At 52.5% G+C, this 13997-nt stretch overlaps 1 protein-coding gene across 1 annotated transcript; it reads right to left on the bottom strand.

Annotated features, from left to right (window-relative positions):
• Nucleotides 1–3107: 3107 nt before the first annotated feature.
• On the bottom strand, nt 3108–7588 carry A1BG (alpha-1-B glycoprotein). The gene is made up of 9 exons (XM_056136375.1): nt 7534–7588; nt 6739–6819; nt 6632–6667; nt 6240–6518; nt 5636–5908; nt 5119–5415; nt 4466–4762; nt 3490–3777; nt 3108–3223 (listed from the first exon to the last, which is right to left on the bottom strand). The coding sequence occupies exons 1-9, from the start codon at nt 7571–7573 to the stop codon at nt 3216–3218; spliced, it is 1599 nt and encodes a 532-aa protein (XP_055992350.1). The 5' UTR covers nt 7574–7588; the 3' UTR covers nt 3108–3215.
• Nucleotides 7589–13997: the final 6409 nt, after the last annotated feature.

The following is a 13997-nucleotide window of genomic DNA, read 5'->3' as shown; positions in this document are numbered from 1 at the left end:
TCTAGAAGACATAACCTCAAGGAAAACAATGCCCAAATACATCATAAATTACTCTTTGTTTTGTTTTGTTTTGGGTGTCACCAGCAGTGTTTAGGGCTTACTCCTGGCTCTGCACTCATGGATCACTATTGGTGGGCTCAGGGGACAATATGGGGTACCCAGGATCAAACCCAGGTCAGTCGTGTACAAGGCAAGTGCCCTGCCTGCTGTACTACCACTCTGGCCCCACATCATAAATGACAAAAAAAATTATTAATTTTTTTTGTAGAGATGGGACAGTTGGGATACACCCTTTGGCCTTTTGGGGTCACTCCTAACAGTGCTCAGGGGATCAAGCATCAAACCAAGGTCAGCTGCAGTAAAGTAAGTGCCTTAGTCCCTGTATTATCTCTCCACACATCATTTGAAAACAGACTGAGATGAACCATGATCCTTCAGTCTTATTTAGATATTTACCTTCATAAAATGTTTAGAGAGATAGTATAGACTGTTGGGTACTTGTCTTGCATGCAGCCAACCCAGGTTTGATCCCCAGTATTCCATAATCCTCATTCCATAATTCCACCAGGAATAATTCCAAATTCCAGGAGTAACCCCTAAGGATCACTGGATGTGGCCCAAACACCCAAAATATAAACAAAAAAAATCACAAAAATACTTGCACAGGGTGCCAGAGTGATAGTATAGTGGATGTAGAGTGTTTGCCTTGCATATGGCTGACCCAAGTTCGATCACTGGCATTCCATATGGTGCCCCAAGTACCACCAGGAGTAATTGCTGAGTACAAAGTCAGGAATAAGCCCTGAGCATCGCTGGGTGGTACCCAAGAAGAAGAAAAAGAAAGAAATATTTGTACATGAGGCTGGCTTTTCAAGCCCATGTTCTCTCTTGAACATATATCTCACTTGTTTATCTCTATTTCTCTTTACTTACTTTTTCCACTCTGAAGAAGTTTCCTAGCAGGCTCAACCACATGGACTGCCAGGGATCCAGCCAGGTTGGCCACATTCAAGGCAAACACCCTACTTGCTGTATTATCACTCTGGCCCCAGTGCCCCATATTTTTAAAAAGTAACAGTGCTGGCAAGATAACCTAAGAGGTAAGCTGCTTGCCTTGTATGCAGCCAGTGCTAGTTTAAATCTGGCATCACATATGGAGTTAGATCTAGAGTCTGCACCTGTCAGTGACTGATCAGAAGCTCCTAGGGAGGCAGCGACAGCTTGACAGAAGAAATTTGAAGAGGGGGGGTATGGTGCCGCGAGCAGATCAGTCTGTACCTGTGAGGCAAGTGCATCAGCAGCCTCATGGCGTCTTCAGACTTCCAGATACCCTAAAATTGCTGCTGTGCCTTTGGCCAGACCCCAAAAACTTGGGGCAGAGTTTACCAAGAAAGTAAACGGCCAAAAGTTAGGTATGTGGGAGACACACCCACAAACCACCTCTGGCTCAGCTATATAATTGGAGGCACGGCCTCTCTGGTTCCTGATCGGACTGTTTAACGGCCATGATCCCAGAGACTCAGAAACAAATCTCGTAACCCAGCATCTTTTGGCAGAAATGTGTCCAGACCCTGCAGTATGTTACTGTCACTGGGCTACCCCAGAGGGGAAAGGGTGCTGTCCATCCGCATGCTCCCTCGAGGTGGCTCGGTGACTCCCATCTTCCAGAGGCCATGGAAAGTCAGGTTTGGGCCCGCAGTGACGAGACACACGGGGCCTCACAGGATGGAGGTGAAGCCGGCCCTTTCCTCCCCACCCCAGCGAGAATCCGAGTTGCCGCCCACAAACGGCCTCTCTGGCTCCTGATCAAGCTGCTTAATGGCCATGGTCCCAGAGACTCAGAAACAAATCTTGGAACCCAGTGGCTTTTGGCAGAAATGCAGTAGGTTACTGGCGATGGGTCACCCCAGGTGGAAATAGGTTTCGTGCCTTGGCTTATTCCCCCTGTTGGCCCGGTGGCTGCCATCCAGAGGCCACTAGACAGTCAGGTTTGGGCGTGCAGTGATGAGACACGTGGGGCCTCACAGGATGGGGGTGGAGCCTGCCCTTTCCTCCCCATCCCAATGAGATCCCAAGTTGCCGCTCACAAATGGCCTCTTTGGCTCCTGATCAAGCTGCTTAACGGCCATGATCCCAGAGACTCAGGAACAAATCTCAGAACCCAGCATGTCTGGGCAGAAATCCCTCCAGATTTAATTTGTTAGAATTTAATTGTTAAAATTTCGGAATTTCAAAATTGTGTAGCCACTACTGCAGCTGTGCGACATCATATGTTATTCATAACCAGCAACAGAAAACAAATTGTCTACTGTTGCCTTTTCGGCAGATCTGAGTGTTGGGGTAAAATCCCAAATAATAATGGTGGGTCTGGTGTCGAAATATTAAATATAATCAAAGTAGAGAGAGTAATGTGGAAATCATCTGCCCCACAGGTAGAGGGAGGGTGTGGAATAGGGGTATACTGGAGTTTTTGTTGGTGGAGAATGGGCACTGGTGAAGGTATGGGTATTTTATTGTATGACTGAGACTTAAACCCGAAAGCTTTGTAACTGCTCTCACTGTGATTCAATAAATAACATTATAAAAAATGAATAATAAAAAAAAGTAAGGTGGAGTTCATGCCCAATTCAATCAGCCTAATCAGTGACTGAATAAATAGTACTACTCCTACATTTAAAAAAAAAAAGAAGTTTGAAGAAGGTCTTGAAAAATGATCTAGGGGCCAGAGTGATAATACCATGGGTAGGAAATTTGTCTTTCACGCGGCTGACCCAGATTCAATCCCCGACATCCCATATGGTCCCCCAAGCAACACCAGTCATAATTCCTGAGTGCAGAGCCAGGAGTAGTAGCCCCTGAGCATCTCCGGTGTGACAAAAAAATAAAACAAAAAATGTGGGTCTAGGAAACAGTGCTCAGCCCCTCAACCTTTGGGACAAAGCCAGACAAACCTTAGGACCATGCCAGACTCAAGCAGGCCTTAATGGCTACCCAAGCCCACACTTACCCTGTATAAGAGTTATAGGAGTCCAAGCCCATGACAAGACACTATTTAAGGCCTCTGTATTTACTGATTCTGGGAATGAAAAGGAAGCACCCTTCACCCACACAGGCACACAGGAAACCTTTATTGAATTCCAGAAAAATGGACCACCAGAACTAGAGTGGAGAAATTCCTTCCCGTGGATACAACCACCACCTGGTCTGCAGTTGGATCAACTTCCTAGAGAGATTTGCCAAGAGAAATAGTCAGAGCAATGTGCATTCTGAGTCCTCCCTGGGAATACCAGGGTCTCCTGCCAGATGACAGAACCACTCTCTGACTCTGCCTTGGCTGGTGTTCCTCAGTCTGCAGTCCCTGACCCCAGCTGGCCAGGCTCACTATTCAGTATGCCTGAAGTTCAGGGAATGGGTACAATCTGGGCAAAGGCTGTGACTGAATGGGCACAATCTGGACAAAGGTTGCCCACCGAACCCTGGGAAACTCACCTGCCACCCGAAGCTCCACAGGGTTACTAGGCTCTGACAGGAAGGGCCTGAGCCCTCTGGACTGGTATTGGCAGCTGTAGTTGCCGGCGTGTTGGGGCCCTATGTAGGACAGCTTGAAGTTCACTGAGGCATTGTCAGACAACTCTTCCAAAGAAGCCATCTTCTCACCTGCCCGCAGCAGCTGGAAGGAGACATTGGGCACGGGGCCCTCGCAGCGCAGGACAGCGTCACGTCCTGCAGTCACAGCCCCACTCCACAGGGCATGGAGCTGTGGTTTGGGAGCGGGCCCTAGGCAGAGCAGCCTGGTCAGACAGGTAAGGTGCTGACCTCTAACAGCTGCCACCTCCAGCACCCGTACACCTGCCTGCCTCCCACTGAGGCCCAGGCTACTGGGCAGTTCTCATTCGCCTGATGAGAGGAGACAGTTTGTCACTGGACTCCTCTCACTAAGGTGACTGCACTGTGACTGCCTGTGTGTCGCCCTTTCCTTGGGACCTGCAAGTCCCCCACCGGAGCATGTGCTGAGATTTCTTGGAATCCCAAGGAGAGGAAAGGAAACGGGGTCCCTGGGTGCAGAGCATGGCACGCCAAGTCTGGGGGTGGAATCTGTGCCCTGGGGATCGACCCTTGCCTCTACCCAGTGGCCTCCTCCCCTGGCTCCCCCGCCTCTCATCCACATCCTGATGTGGACACTGGAGGAATTAACACGCCCAGGAATATGGGGACAGGGGTCCAGCCAGTGTGGGAATAATACTTTGCCAAATGTGGGTGCCAAGCCATGGGTGGGGGAGGGAGACCTCAAAGGGTGAAATCTGAATCCAGACTCCATCTTGGTGGAGTGCCCACGAGCCTGGAGACCCTCCCTAAGAAGGAGCCTCTCAGTGCCTTCACAAAACCTGAAGTCACTGGCCAGGTAGGAAGGACTCTGGCATCTCATTAACCCTACCCTGCCCTGGCCTCAGCTGGCCTTGCTCACCGTCCACCAACAGCTCCACAGGCGCACTGGGCTTGGAGCCCTTGAACGGTGAGGAGGGGTCCATGTAGAGGCAAGTGTAGTTGCCCGAATCGGCCACAGAGATGTCATGCAGCTCGAAGTGGGCCTCGGCGCTGGTGGGGCTCAGAAACTGCAGCACACGGTGGCCGTGGGCTTCCTGGCGAAGCAGGGCAAACCGCAGGTTGGCCCTGGGCGCCTGGCACTGCAGCTGCACCTGATCCCCACGACGGGGCCTGGGAGATGCTGGCTCCACAGATAGCTGGGGTGCTGGGAGAGACTCTGCAGAGAGGAAGCCAGTGTGACTCAGAGGGTCAGGCCCTGGGTGGGATATTGCTGCAAAACCCTGTCTCCACCAACACAGTGGGTTTTCTTTCCTCGGGTCTATGCTGCTGCCTATTGACTGCCATTAAACGGGTGGACAGGTCAAGGAGTGGTGGTGCTTGTCGCCGAGCCCAGGGCACACGATGGAATGGTGTCCATGCCACCAATCCCAGTCTGATGCCCTCAGCAAGTGACTTCGGAGACCGGCTGGACGTATGTGGAACACACGTGCAGGCTGACACTCTGGCCCCTCGGGGGCCAGGAGGTGCCTCTATTCTCCAATGCACAAGTTTGAGTTACTGCCCGGTGCTTACCATCGCTCAGCTGCAGCTCCAGGGGTGCACTGTCCTCGGACCAGTGGCTCTGCTTGCCGGTCAGTCGGTAGCGACAGGTGTAGAGTCCACCATCACCAGGAGCCAGAGCCTTCAAGTGCAGGAACACTCTGTCCGAGGAGGTGCTGCTCATCTCCACATGTTGCTCCTCCTTGCCCCTCCGCAGCTGGAAGCTCACACCCTCCAGCGGCGCCACGCAGTGAAGGGTCACATCCTCGCCTGGGCGCCTTAGCACTGAGCGCTCCCACCCCAGTGTCAGCCTTGGTGGTGGCAGTGTCGCTGCAGAGCGGCCAAGGTCACTGGGGCAGGCACGACAGGCCGCGAAAGCCCACCCTGCTGACCTCAGCAGCTACCTCCCACCACACCTTCCTTAGGCCCGGCTACCCTGATCTAGTCCCAGGCACTGACATATGATCTTGGGGTGGGGGGATCCCAGGCCCAGCCCGCGCCCGGGTTGTCGCCTCCAGGAAGTCCTTGGAAATGGCTGGCGGCTGCTCACCCAGCTCTTGAATAAGCACGGAGGCACTGGGTGGGGAGGGTGCACCCCCGGCGTGCAGGCGGTAACTGCAGCTGTAGTTGCCGGCCTGCTGGATCGGGAAGCTGGCCTCCCTGGAGTCTGGTGCCTGCGCCTCTTGCAGAACCTGATCCCAGCCTTCTCGTCTCAGCAGGAGAGTCACCCCTCGAAACTCCGCGCGGCACCGTAGGTTAGGCTTCAGGCCCTCCGTGATCCAGGACACCGTGGTGGCCTGGAGCGAGGGTGGAGGCAGGGACCCTGTGAGTGTGCAAAGTGGAAGAGACATTCAATACAAAGGGGTGAGGAGGTGAAAGGGACATGAGATGAGCACTGGGGCGCTGCAGAACATAAACGAGGAGCTAAGGCACAGGGGAGACCATTCTTGGAACCCAAGGAAGCCACATCCAGGTTCCAGCTCCCCACACCCCATTCTGTGTAGGAGACATTTCTAGGAACCGGCACCAAAATCCTCACCACCCCAGGGGTCGGTGCCACCCCTCCTGACCTGCATCGGTGGTGAGGAAAGGGGCTGGAGCCTATGTGACCCCATCTGACTCCACGCTCACTGGTCATCCGACTCCACGCTCACCTGGCCCTGTCACCTCCACCAGGTCGCTGAGCGGGGTCCAGCTGTCGTCCAGGCGGGAGCGGCAGCGGTAGAGGCCGCGAGTGGCCGCAGTCACAGCGCCGAGGGGAAAGCGTTGTTCTGTGGCGGGGGTGTCAAGGTGCACAGGCTCCAGGGCCACACCATCCTTGAAGAGCTGGAAAGCTGTGGTCCACTCGGGAGCCTGGCACAGCAGCTCCAGATGCGCCCAGGGGTCCTGCAGTGAGCCGGGCTCTGCCCACAGGGTGGGTCGCATCTCTGTGACTGCGAGTCAAAGCGCTGCGCGTGGGTCGCGGTCCAAGCCCACCCCCTCCCCCAGTCCAGCAGGCCCAACCCTACACCCCAGCCCTGGCCCCGCTCCAGCCCAGTGCACTCACAGACTGCGGTTTCGGCCGGGACAATCCCGGACAGACCTGTGAAGATAGCCCCATTGAGTCCGCGCCACAGCGCAGGTCCACCCACCCCTTCCCACCGTGCCACTTACTGGACAGGAGCAGGAGGGACAGGATGAGCGCCTTCATGCTGTCCAGCTGCCCTCCAACGCCGAGCGTGCCACATATATAGTCTGCGGGCGGGCGGGGGGGCGGGGGCTGACCTTACGGGAAAGCAGGGGTGGGGGAGGGGGGGGGCGGGCCCACAGCGGGCACAAAGGGCAAAACTCCCTTCTCTGCGGCTGGATGGCTGGATCGATATCCGTTAACCCGACCTGACCCTGGCCAGACCAAGCAGGAAATTAGAAGGAAAGGAGGACGGGCCTCGCTCAAAGCTGGAGCAGTTCTGCACGCAGTACACTGAGGGTCCATTCTTCTGCACGACCCACACACTGCAAAGCAACAGCAAATCCTAACGTAATCTAGAGGACTGTGAGGACCTGAGAGAAAGGACTGAGAGCATTAGATTCCCGGCATTGCACAGTGCCAGGAGCACCATCCAGAGCCTTCAAGCTTGATCTAGGAGTAACGCTGGGTTTGGCCAAAATCCAAAAGAGAAAAAAAATAATTTGGACCGAGTACAGTGGGTAGGGCACTTCATTGCCTCAGGTACCAGTGAGAAGCAGTGACTGCCAGCCTGCTGAGGTGCCTGACAGGGCATCTTTTCCTGAACAACCTTCATTTTATACATGGGAAAAGAGGTCAAGGCGTTGGTGAAACTTGCCCAGAGTCATACAACTACTTTTAAGCTAAGCCAAGTCTAGGACAAGGATTCTTTCCATTAACACCATCAGGGACCAGAGAGAGAGAGAGAGAGAGAGAGTTAGTTCAGCAGGTAAGGAACTTACCTTGCACACAGCAGGCCAGATTTGATCCACGGCATCCCATATGGTCCCGAGCCTGCCAGGAGTGATTCCTGATTGCAGGGCCAGGAGTTAGCCCTGAGCATTGCTAGCTGTGGCCTAAAAACAAACCAAGAACCACTATTATCATCTCACTTATGGGGCCCTTCAAAATTCACAGAGGGGGGCTGGAGCAATTGCACAGCTGGTAGGGCATTTGCCTTGCACATGGCCGACTCGGGTTCGATTCCCAGCATCCCATATGGTCCCCTGAGCACCGCCAAGAGTAATTCCTGAATGCATGAGCCAGGAGTAATTCCTGTGCAACGCCAGGTGTCACCCAAAAAACAACAACAACAAAAAAAATAGCACAATTCACAGAGGGCCTACACCTCCACTCCCATATATATTTTACTACATCCATGATGTCAAGATGGTTTTTCACCTTCTCTGTCCACAGAAGCTTTTCTGCATTCTTAGTTCTGTATTACAGCAGTTGATTCTACACTGACCCGTAAATGAAAGGGTCAATCCCATCAGGCATCCCATATGATTCTTAAGCCCTGCTAGAAATGATCCCTGAGCGTTGAGCCAGGAGTAATCCTGAGTATACCAGGTCTAGCCCAAAAACAAAACAAAAAATATAAATTTCTAAGTTATTGACACTTCAGTATTGCTGCACATAGAAATTTTTACAATTTTAAGAGGATGGGAGTATTGGGAGGCTACCTTTTCCCAGCTCTCATTCAGAAGGCACAGCAGTCTCTTGTTCCTCATGTATGTTCTGTGGTTAAGTCTTCCAAACAACAAAAACAAGACCAATCCATTTCTCTCTCTGGAAAATGCGCCTCTATAATGTTCCTTTATTGTTAGCACATACATGAAGGTATGGCTATATGGACTTTAAAAAAGAACTGGGCTGGGGGCTGGAGCGATAGCACAGTGGGTAAGGTGTTTGCCTTGTACGAGCCCGACCCGGGTTCGATTCCCAGCATCCCATATGGTCCCCTGAGCACCGCCAGGGGTGACTCCTGAGTGCAGAGCCAGGAGTAACCCCTGTGCGTCACTTGGTGTGACCCAAAAAGCAAAAAAAAAAAAAAAAAAAAAAGAAGAACCGGGCTGGCAAAGTATTACAGTAGTTAGGGCACTTACCTTGCAGGTAGATGACCCGGGTTCTATCCCCCAGCATTCCATATGGCCCCCTTAGCCCCTTAGCTCACCAAGAGCAATCCCTAAGAGCAGAGCCAGGAGTATGCCCTGAACACTGCCAGTGGCCAAATACTTGAGGAAAACAGCTGAATGTGTCAGAGGTGGCCTTATAGGTGGCCCTAGCTTATCCCTGGCACCACAGAACCCAAGCTCTCCAGAACTATGTGTTACCTAAGTCCAAAGCACTGGTAGCCTGAGCCCTTGTCAGATCCACATGGCTGTCTCGTGGCCCCAGGCCTCAGGCACTGCCTACAGAACAGAATGAAACATTGCACAAGATGTTCCTACCTTGATGTACTGGGGTGAATGTTCCAAGCAGGTCTATGAGCCCTGTCTGCAATAGCTGTGGTCCTGTCAGGAACAGATGGAGGCGTGTGAGTGTTTTATGTATTTTCTTAAAAAAATTTTTGAGCCATACTGGACCCTGCTCAGGTGTCATCCTTGGCACTGTGCTCAGGGAAGGTAACTCCTGGTGGGGTTAGGTGACTATATGCAGTGCCTGGGATTGAGCCTGGGTCAGCTGCAAGGCAAAAACCTTCCAAGTGTACTATTACTTGTTAAATCAGGCTGAGATCTCCCCAGAGGAATCACACAAAAACAAGTTGCGATGCAGTAAGCAAAGGTCTTTATTGGCTAGCTCGAGCTAGGGCCCTCGTCCGACTCACCAACACAGTGGCAGCCTTCTTGGAACAAGCAGCCCCAACTCTTTTATACCATAACATCATATATATATAACAGGGACTTTCCACAGACCACCCTTTTGGCCACAGTCTGAGGGGCTTTTTCTGATTTTTAGTTTTTTTTTTGCTTTTTGGGTCACACCTGGCAATGCACAGGATTCATTCCTCACTCTGCACTCAGGAATTACTCCTGGCATTGCTCAAGGGACCATATGGGATGCTGGGAATCGAACCAGGGTTGGCCACATGCATGACAAACACCCTACCCTCTGTGCTACTGCTCCAGCCCCTTGGTGGCTTTTCACTACTTAGCTGAATGGTTATAAGTTGGAGTTATGTAAGGGTTGCATAAGAGTTACATAAGGGTTATATGGGGGGGCTTCCCTACCTGCATCTGATTGGTAACCCTTAGTGGAACTCCCCATGGCTATCTCACTTCGGGGAAATCATGACTAAATTCCAGGTATCTGTGCTCAATTCCAGGAATTCTGGAACCAAAGCGTAGACCTAGCTTCTGGCTTCTTTCTTTCTTTCTTTTTGCTTTTTGGGTCACACTTGGCGATGCACAGGGGTTACTCCTGGTTCTGCACTCAGGAATTACCCCCGTTGGTGCTCAGGGGACCATATGGGATGATGGGAATCGAACCCATATTGGCCGTGTGCAAGGAAAACGCCCTACCCACTGTGCTATTGCTCCAGCGTCGCTTCTGGCTTCTTTATGAGCCTGTCATGGCTCTGACTTTGCTTCTCTCTATTTGTCACACTCCCTACCCATTTCACCCTTAAAATTTTGGTGGGGTGGGTTGGGAAGGTCCCATCATGAGGCATTCCCCAGTGGTTCTCAGTGGACAGTTGGTTCTAGATTGGACCTGGGTCTCCCACATGCAAAGCATATGCTCCACTCCTTTGGGGGCTCTCTCTGGCCTTCCAAACAACTTTTGTGGGTATTTGTTTGTTTGTTCTGTTTTTTGGGGGTCATATCCAGCAGTGCTCAGGGCTTACTCTAGGCTTTATGCTCAGGGATCACTCCTGACAGGGCTCAAGGGACCATTTGTGGTTTTGGGGATCAAACCTAGGTCAACTGCATGCAAGTCAAGCACTGTCTTTAACCTTTGTACTATCTGTCTCAAAACAATACATCTGTAATAAGAACAAAAGGGTCTACAAAACTTCTAGGTAAATAAATATAAAACAAGAATGCAGGAAGCCTAGGTTCCATCTGTGGCACCAGGTGCTCCTCTGAGCTTCCTGCAAGAAGCCAAGAACAGGCCACCTGCATTCCAGGAAGGGGTTCAGTGCAAGAGCGCAGCCAGGTTAGTAGTCAAAGCCCCACGCAGAGAAGGACATGAGTGGATTCCTGGCAGTTTACCGATGTCTCTAGGGCAGACTCCAGCCCTTACTGTGTGCTTAACAGGAGGATAATACTGGTTTCTATGGAACCTAATCTTTGGAGGGAATTAGGACTTCCTCAATTGTGCAACCCTGAAACCCCCATTCTTTTGGCATGACACCAGGCTGTTCAGTGTAAGACGATAGGCCCCACACGCCACCACTCCTGCCCCCAAAGTTTCCACTCTGGGGAATATGCTCTCCCCCTCCAGTCATACCCTGGCGTCTGCCCAGGCTTGCACAACTGCTGTCGGCCAACGCGGATCCTAGAACAGCATCCAGCAGAACCTCCGGATATTCCGGTACCTGGAAGTCAAGGACTTCCTTGGTGCGAGGAGACATTAGTTTTCACAGATGTGTGGAAAAGCTGGATTGTGACAAGGAACGAAGTTGGAAGGTCAGTGTCGGCCACTGGGTGGTGAATTTGAGTCCGGGAGTGGTGACAAAGGGTCCTGGACCCTATGCAGCTGGCGAGACGCGGGAGCCACGACTAGCGTTCACGAACGCCCCCGGAACGGTAAGCCCCGACAGCCTCTGCGAGCCGGACTCGCAAAGTGAGCACCGGAAATGGGCGCCGGGCACGGCACCTCGCGGCTGGCGGCGGCAACGAACGACTGAGGGACCCCACTTCGCCAGCCGGGGTCACTGTTCCACGCAGAATGTAACTCGCTACCGGAGAGCGCACGCCTCCCCACTTCGTGCGTGGAGGAGTTGCGGTCACCGGGGGCGGGCAGGCCGGAGCTGCTGAAAGGTAGTCTAGTCACGCCCACCAGTGTGCGGTTCTTGGTTGCTGTGGCAACACCAGCCCATTCTCTGTTGGCCTATTGTGAGTCAGCGAGGAACAAGAAGAACCGCCCCCTGCCCGGTCGAAGCGGGCGATTGGCTATGGTGATGATGAACAGCCCTCCTTCCAATAAAGGAAGAGAGCGCACCCCCGTGCTAGACCTGCCATTTCCTGGGACTGAAATTTGAACCGGCGAGGTCTTCGTATATGTACCCTGTGAGCACCTTGTGAACACGTTACTCGCTTGAGCGCTGAAATCGGAATCTGGTGTCAAAACTGCTTAAGCCTGGAGAGATGGTACAGTGCGGAGGGCGTTTGCCTTGCGCCCGGCCGACCCGTGTTTGTTCCCGAGAACCACGTAAGGCCCCTCAAGCTCCTCCACGAGTGGTCCTTGACCAGAGCCCGGAGTAAGCCTTAAGCAAAGCCAGGTGTGGACCAAAATCAAAAGGAAAAAGACAGGGAGTCGCTCCAAAAGCTGGAGATGACTGGGGCAGTCTAAGACAAGGTGCACAATGGGATTTCATAAAAGAATGGGCCACCCAATTTAGAGAGCATCATAAAGCAGTTAAGTTTGTTTGTTTTGGCTTTTTGGGTCACATCTGCCATGCTCAGGGTTAATCCTGGCTCTGCATCAGGAATTGCTCCTGGCGGTGCTTGGGGTGCCATACGGACTGCTGAAGCTTGAACTCATCCGCATGCAAGGCTAGAGCCCCACTCTCTGTACTCAGGCCCAGTTCTCTTTTGGGCCTGGATCCACCCACTTTTAAATATGCAGCATGGGAAAAAAGCAGCCTTGAGCCAAATTCTTAGCCTTTAGGGGCCTCAGAAATCTGTATTTTATCCAGCTCTGTCACCATTCACAATTATCTTAGGAATCAAAATGAATGTGGGGTTCACAATCTCAAAAGAGCTCACAGCTTTCCAGGGTGCAGCTGCTTTAAACATGGCCAACCTGGTTATCTGCCTAGTCCAAGATTCCCAGCTTTGCTTCTCCCAGGCACCACTGGAGGTGACAGAGCAGGGCCTGAGCAGACATGCATAGCTCCTGGTACTGAACCAGCACCATGCTGGCTGAGAGTCTCAGGGAGAAGCCCTAAAACAACAAAAATAGGGCAAACTGTACAGGAGGTTAAGTCTGTGTGGACTGTGACCTGATTGGAATCCCATGTACACAGAACCAGAATTGACCCCTGAGCATGCAGGATATATCCCCTGCCCAGCCCTCCACTCTCTGTTCCATGCTCTCTCTTTTTTGGGGGAGGGGTTACTGGGCCACTCCCCCTCCACCCGCAGTGCTCTGGGATCATTCCTGGCAGTGCTCTGGGGTGTCAGGTATTGAACCCCGAGGCAACAGCCTGCAAGCCAAGTGCTGTACCTGCTGTATTCTCTTCGGCACCTCATCTGTCTTTATCCCCAGTGCCCCAGTTTAGGGCATGAGTTTGGTTCTGGTTCATTATTGTCACTTGAATCCTGCACATTCTGCCTCCTCCACACCATCAGCCTTTCCCACCCCAGAAGACCCTAAATCTCATTCTGTAGGTGAATAAATTAAATGGGACATAGATCTGTCCACTGAGCATTGGACAGGTCCTGGGTACCTTTCCCTGCTTAAGGTCTATTACCAATAGTCACTTAAGGTGACATGAAAAGTGACCGAGAGGGAGCCTTGAGTCTATCTGGATCATGTCCTTCAGCTGTAGCATGAACTGTGAGTAACAACAATCAGAAAGTCTCCCTTCTGCTATGTCCCTAGAATTGGAACAGAGGTAGGGGCAACCCTATAAACTGGTCAAGGGCTGAAACTGCAGTTGCCGTGCACCTCTGTGTGCCCAGGAAGGCACTGATATCTCCGAGACAGTCCTAGAACCATTACAGATATATACATATATATATATATATATTTATTTATTTATTTTTTTGAGGAGGGGATTCATACCGGTAGGTACTCAGGAGTTACTCCTACCTCTGCGCTCAAGTATCTTTCCAGGCGGGAAACTCACACCCGCTCCCGGGCGGCTCTAGCTGGGGGAGGGGAAGAATGGGGACGGAGGTGTAGGGGATTTAGGGGCAGAACCGGTGTGCGCCAAAGGCCTTCTCTCCCCGTTGCCGCGGATCACAGGGAGGGAGAAGTTAGAGGCCAGTGCAACGCTGCACCATTCCGACCCGCTCCTGTGCAGGATACTGGCATAAATGCAGGAAAGGCGCGCTGTCCCCGTGGAAGCGGGTGGGCACAGTCCCGGTTCCGCGCGGACGGCTCTTCCCCACTTGGCCGCGCGTCTCGAAGGGGCAGGAGACACGGGGATCGCCAAGAGGATACGGAGCGATTTATATTTCCTGGAGTATTGTGAAGGGAGTCATGCCGAAGAGTAGCCCGCAGAGGGCAGCCGCGCCTAAGGACCGAGGGTCCC

Source organism: Sorex fumeus, unplaced genomic scaffold (assembly GCF_029834395.1).
Source record: "Sorex fumeus unplaced genomic scaffold, SorFum_2.1 ptg000122l, whole genome shotgun sequence".
NCBI classification, from domain to species: Eukaryota; Metazoa; Chordata; class Mammalia; order Eulipotyphla; family Soricidae; genus Sorex; species Sorex fumeus.
Note: the sequence above shows the minus strand (reverse complement) of the source record. Positions and strands in the feature narration are given on the sequence as shown.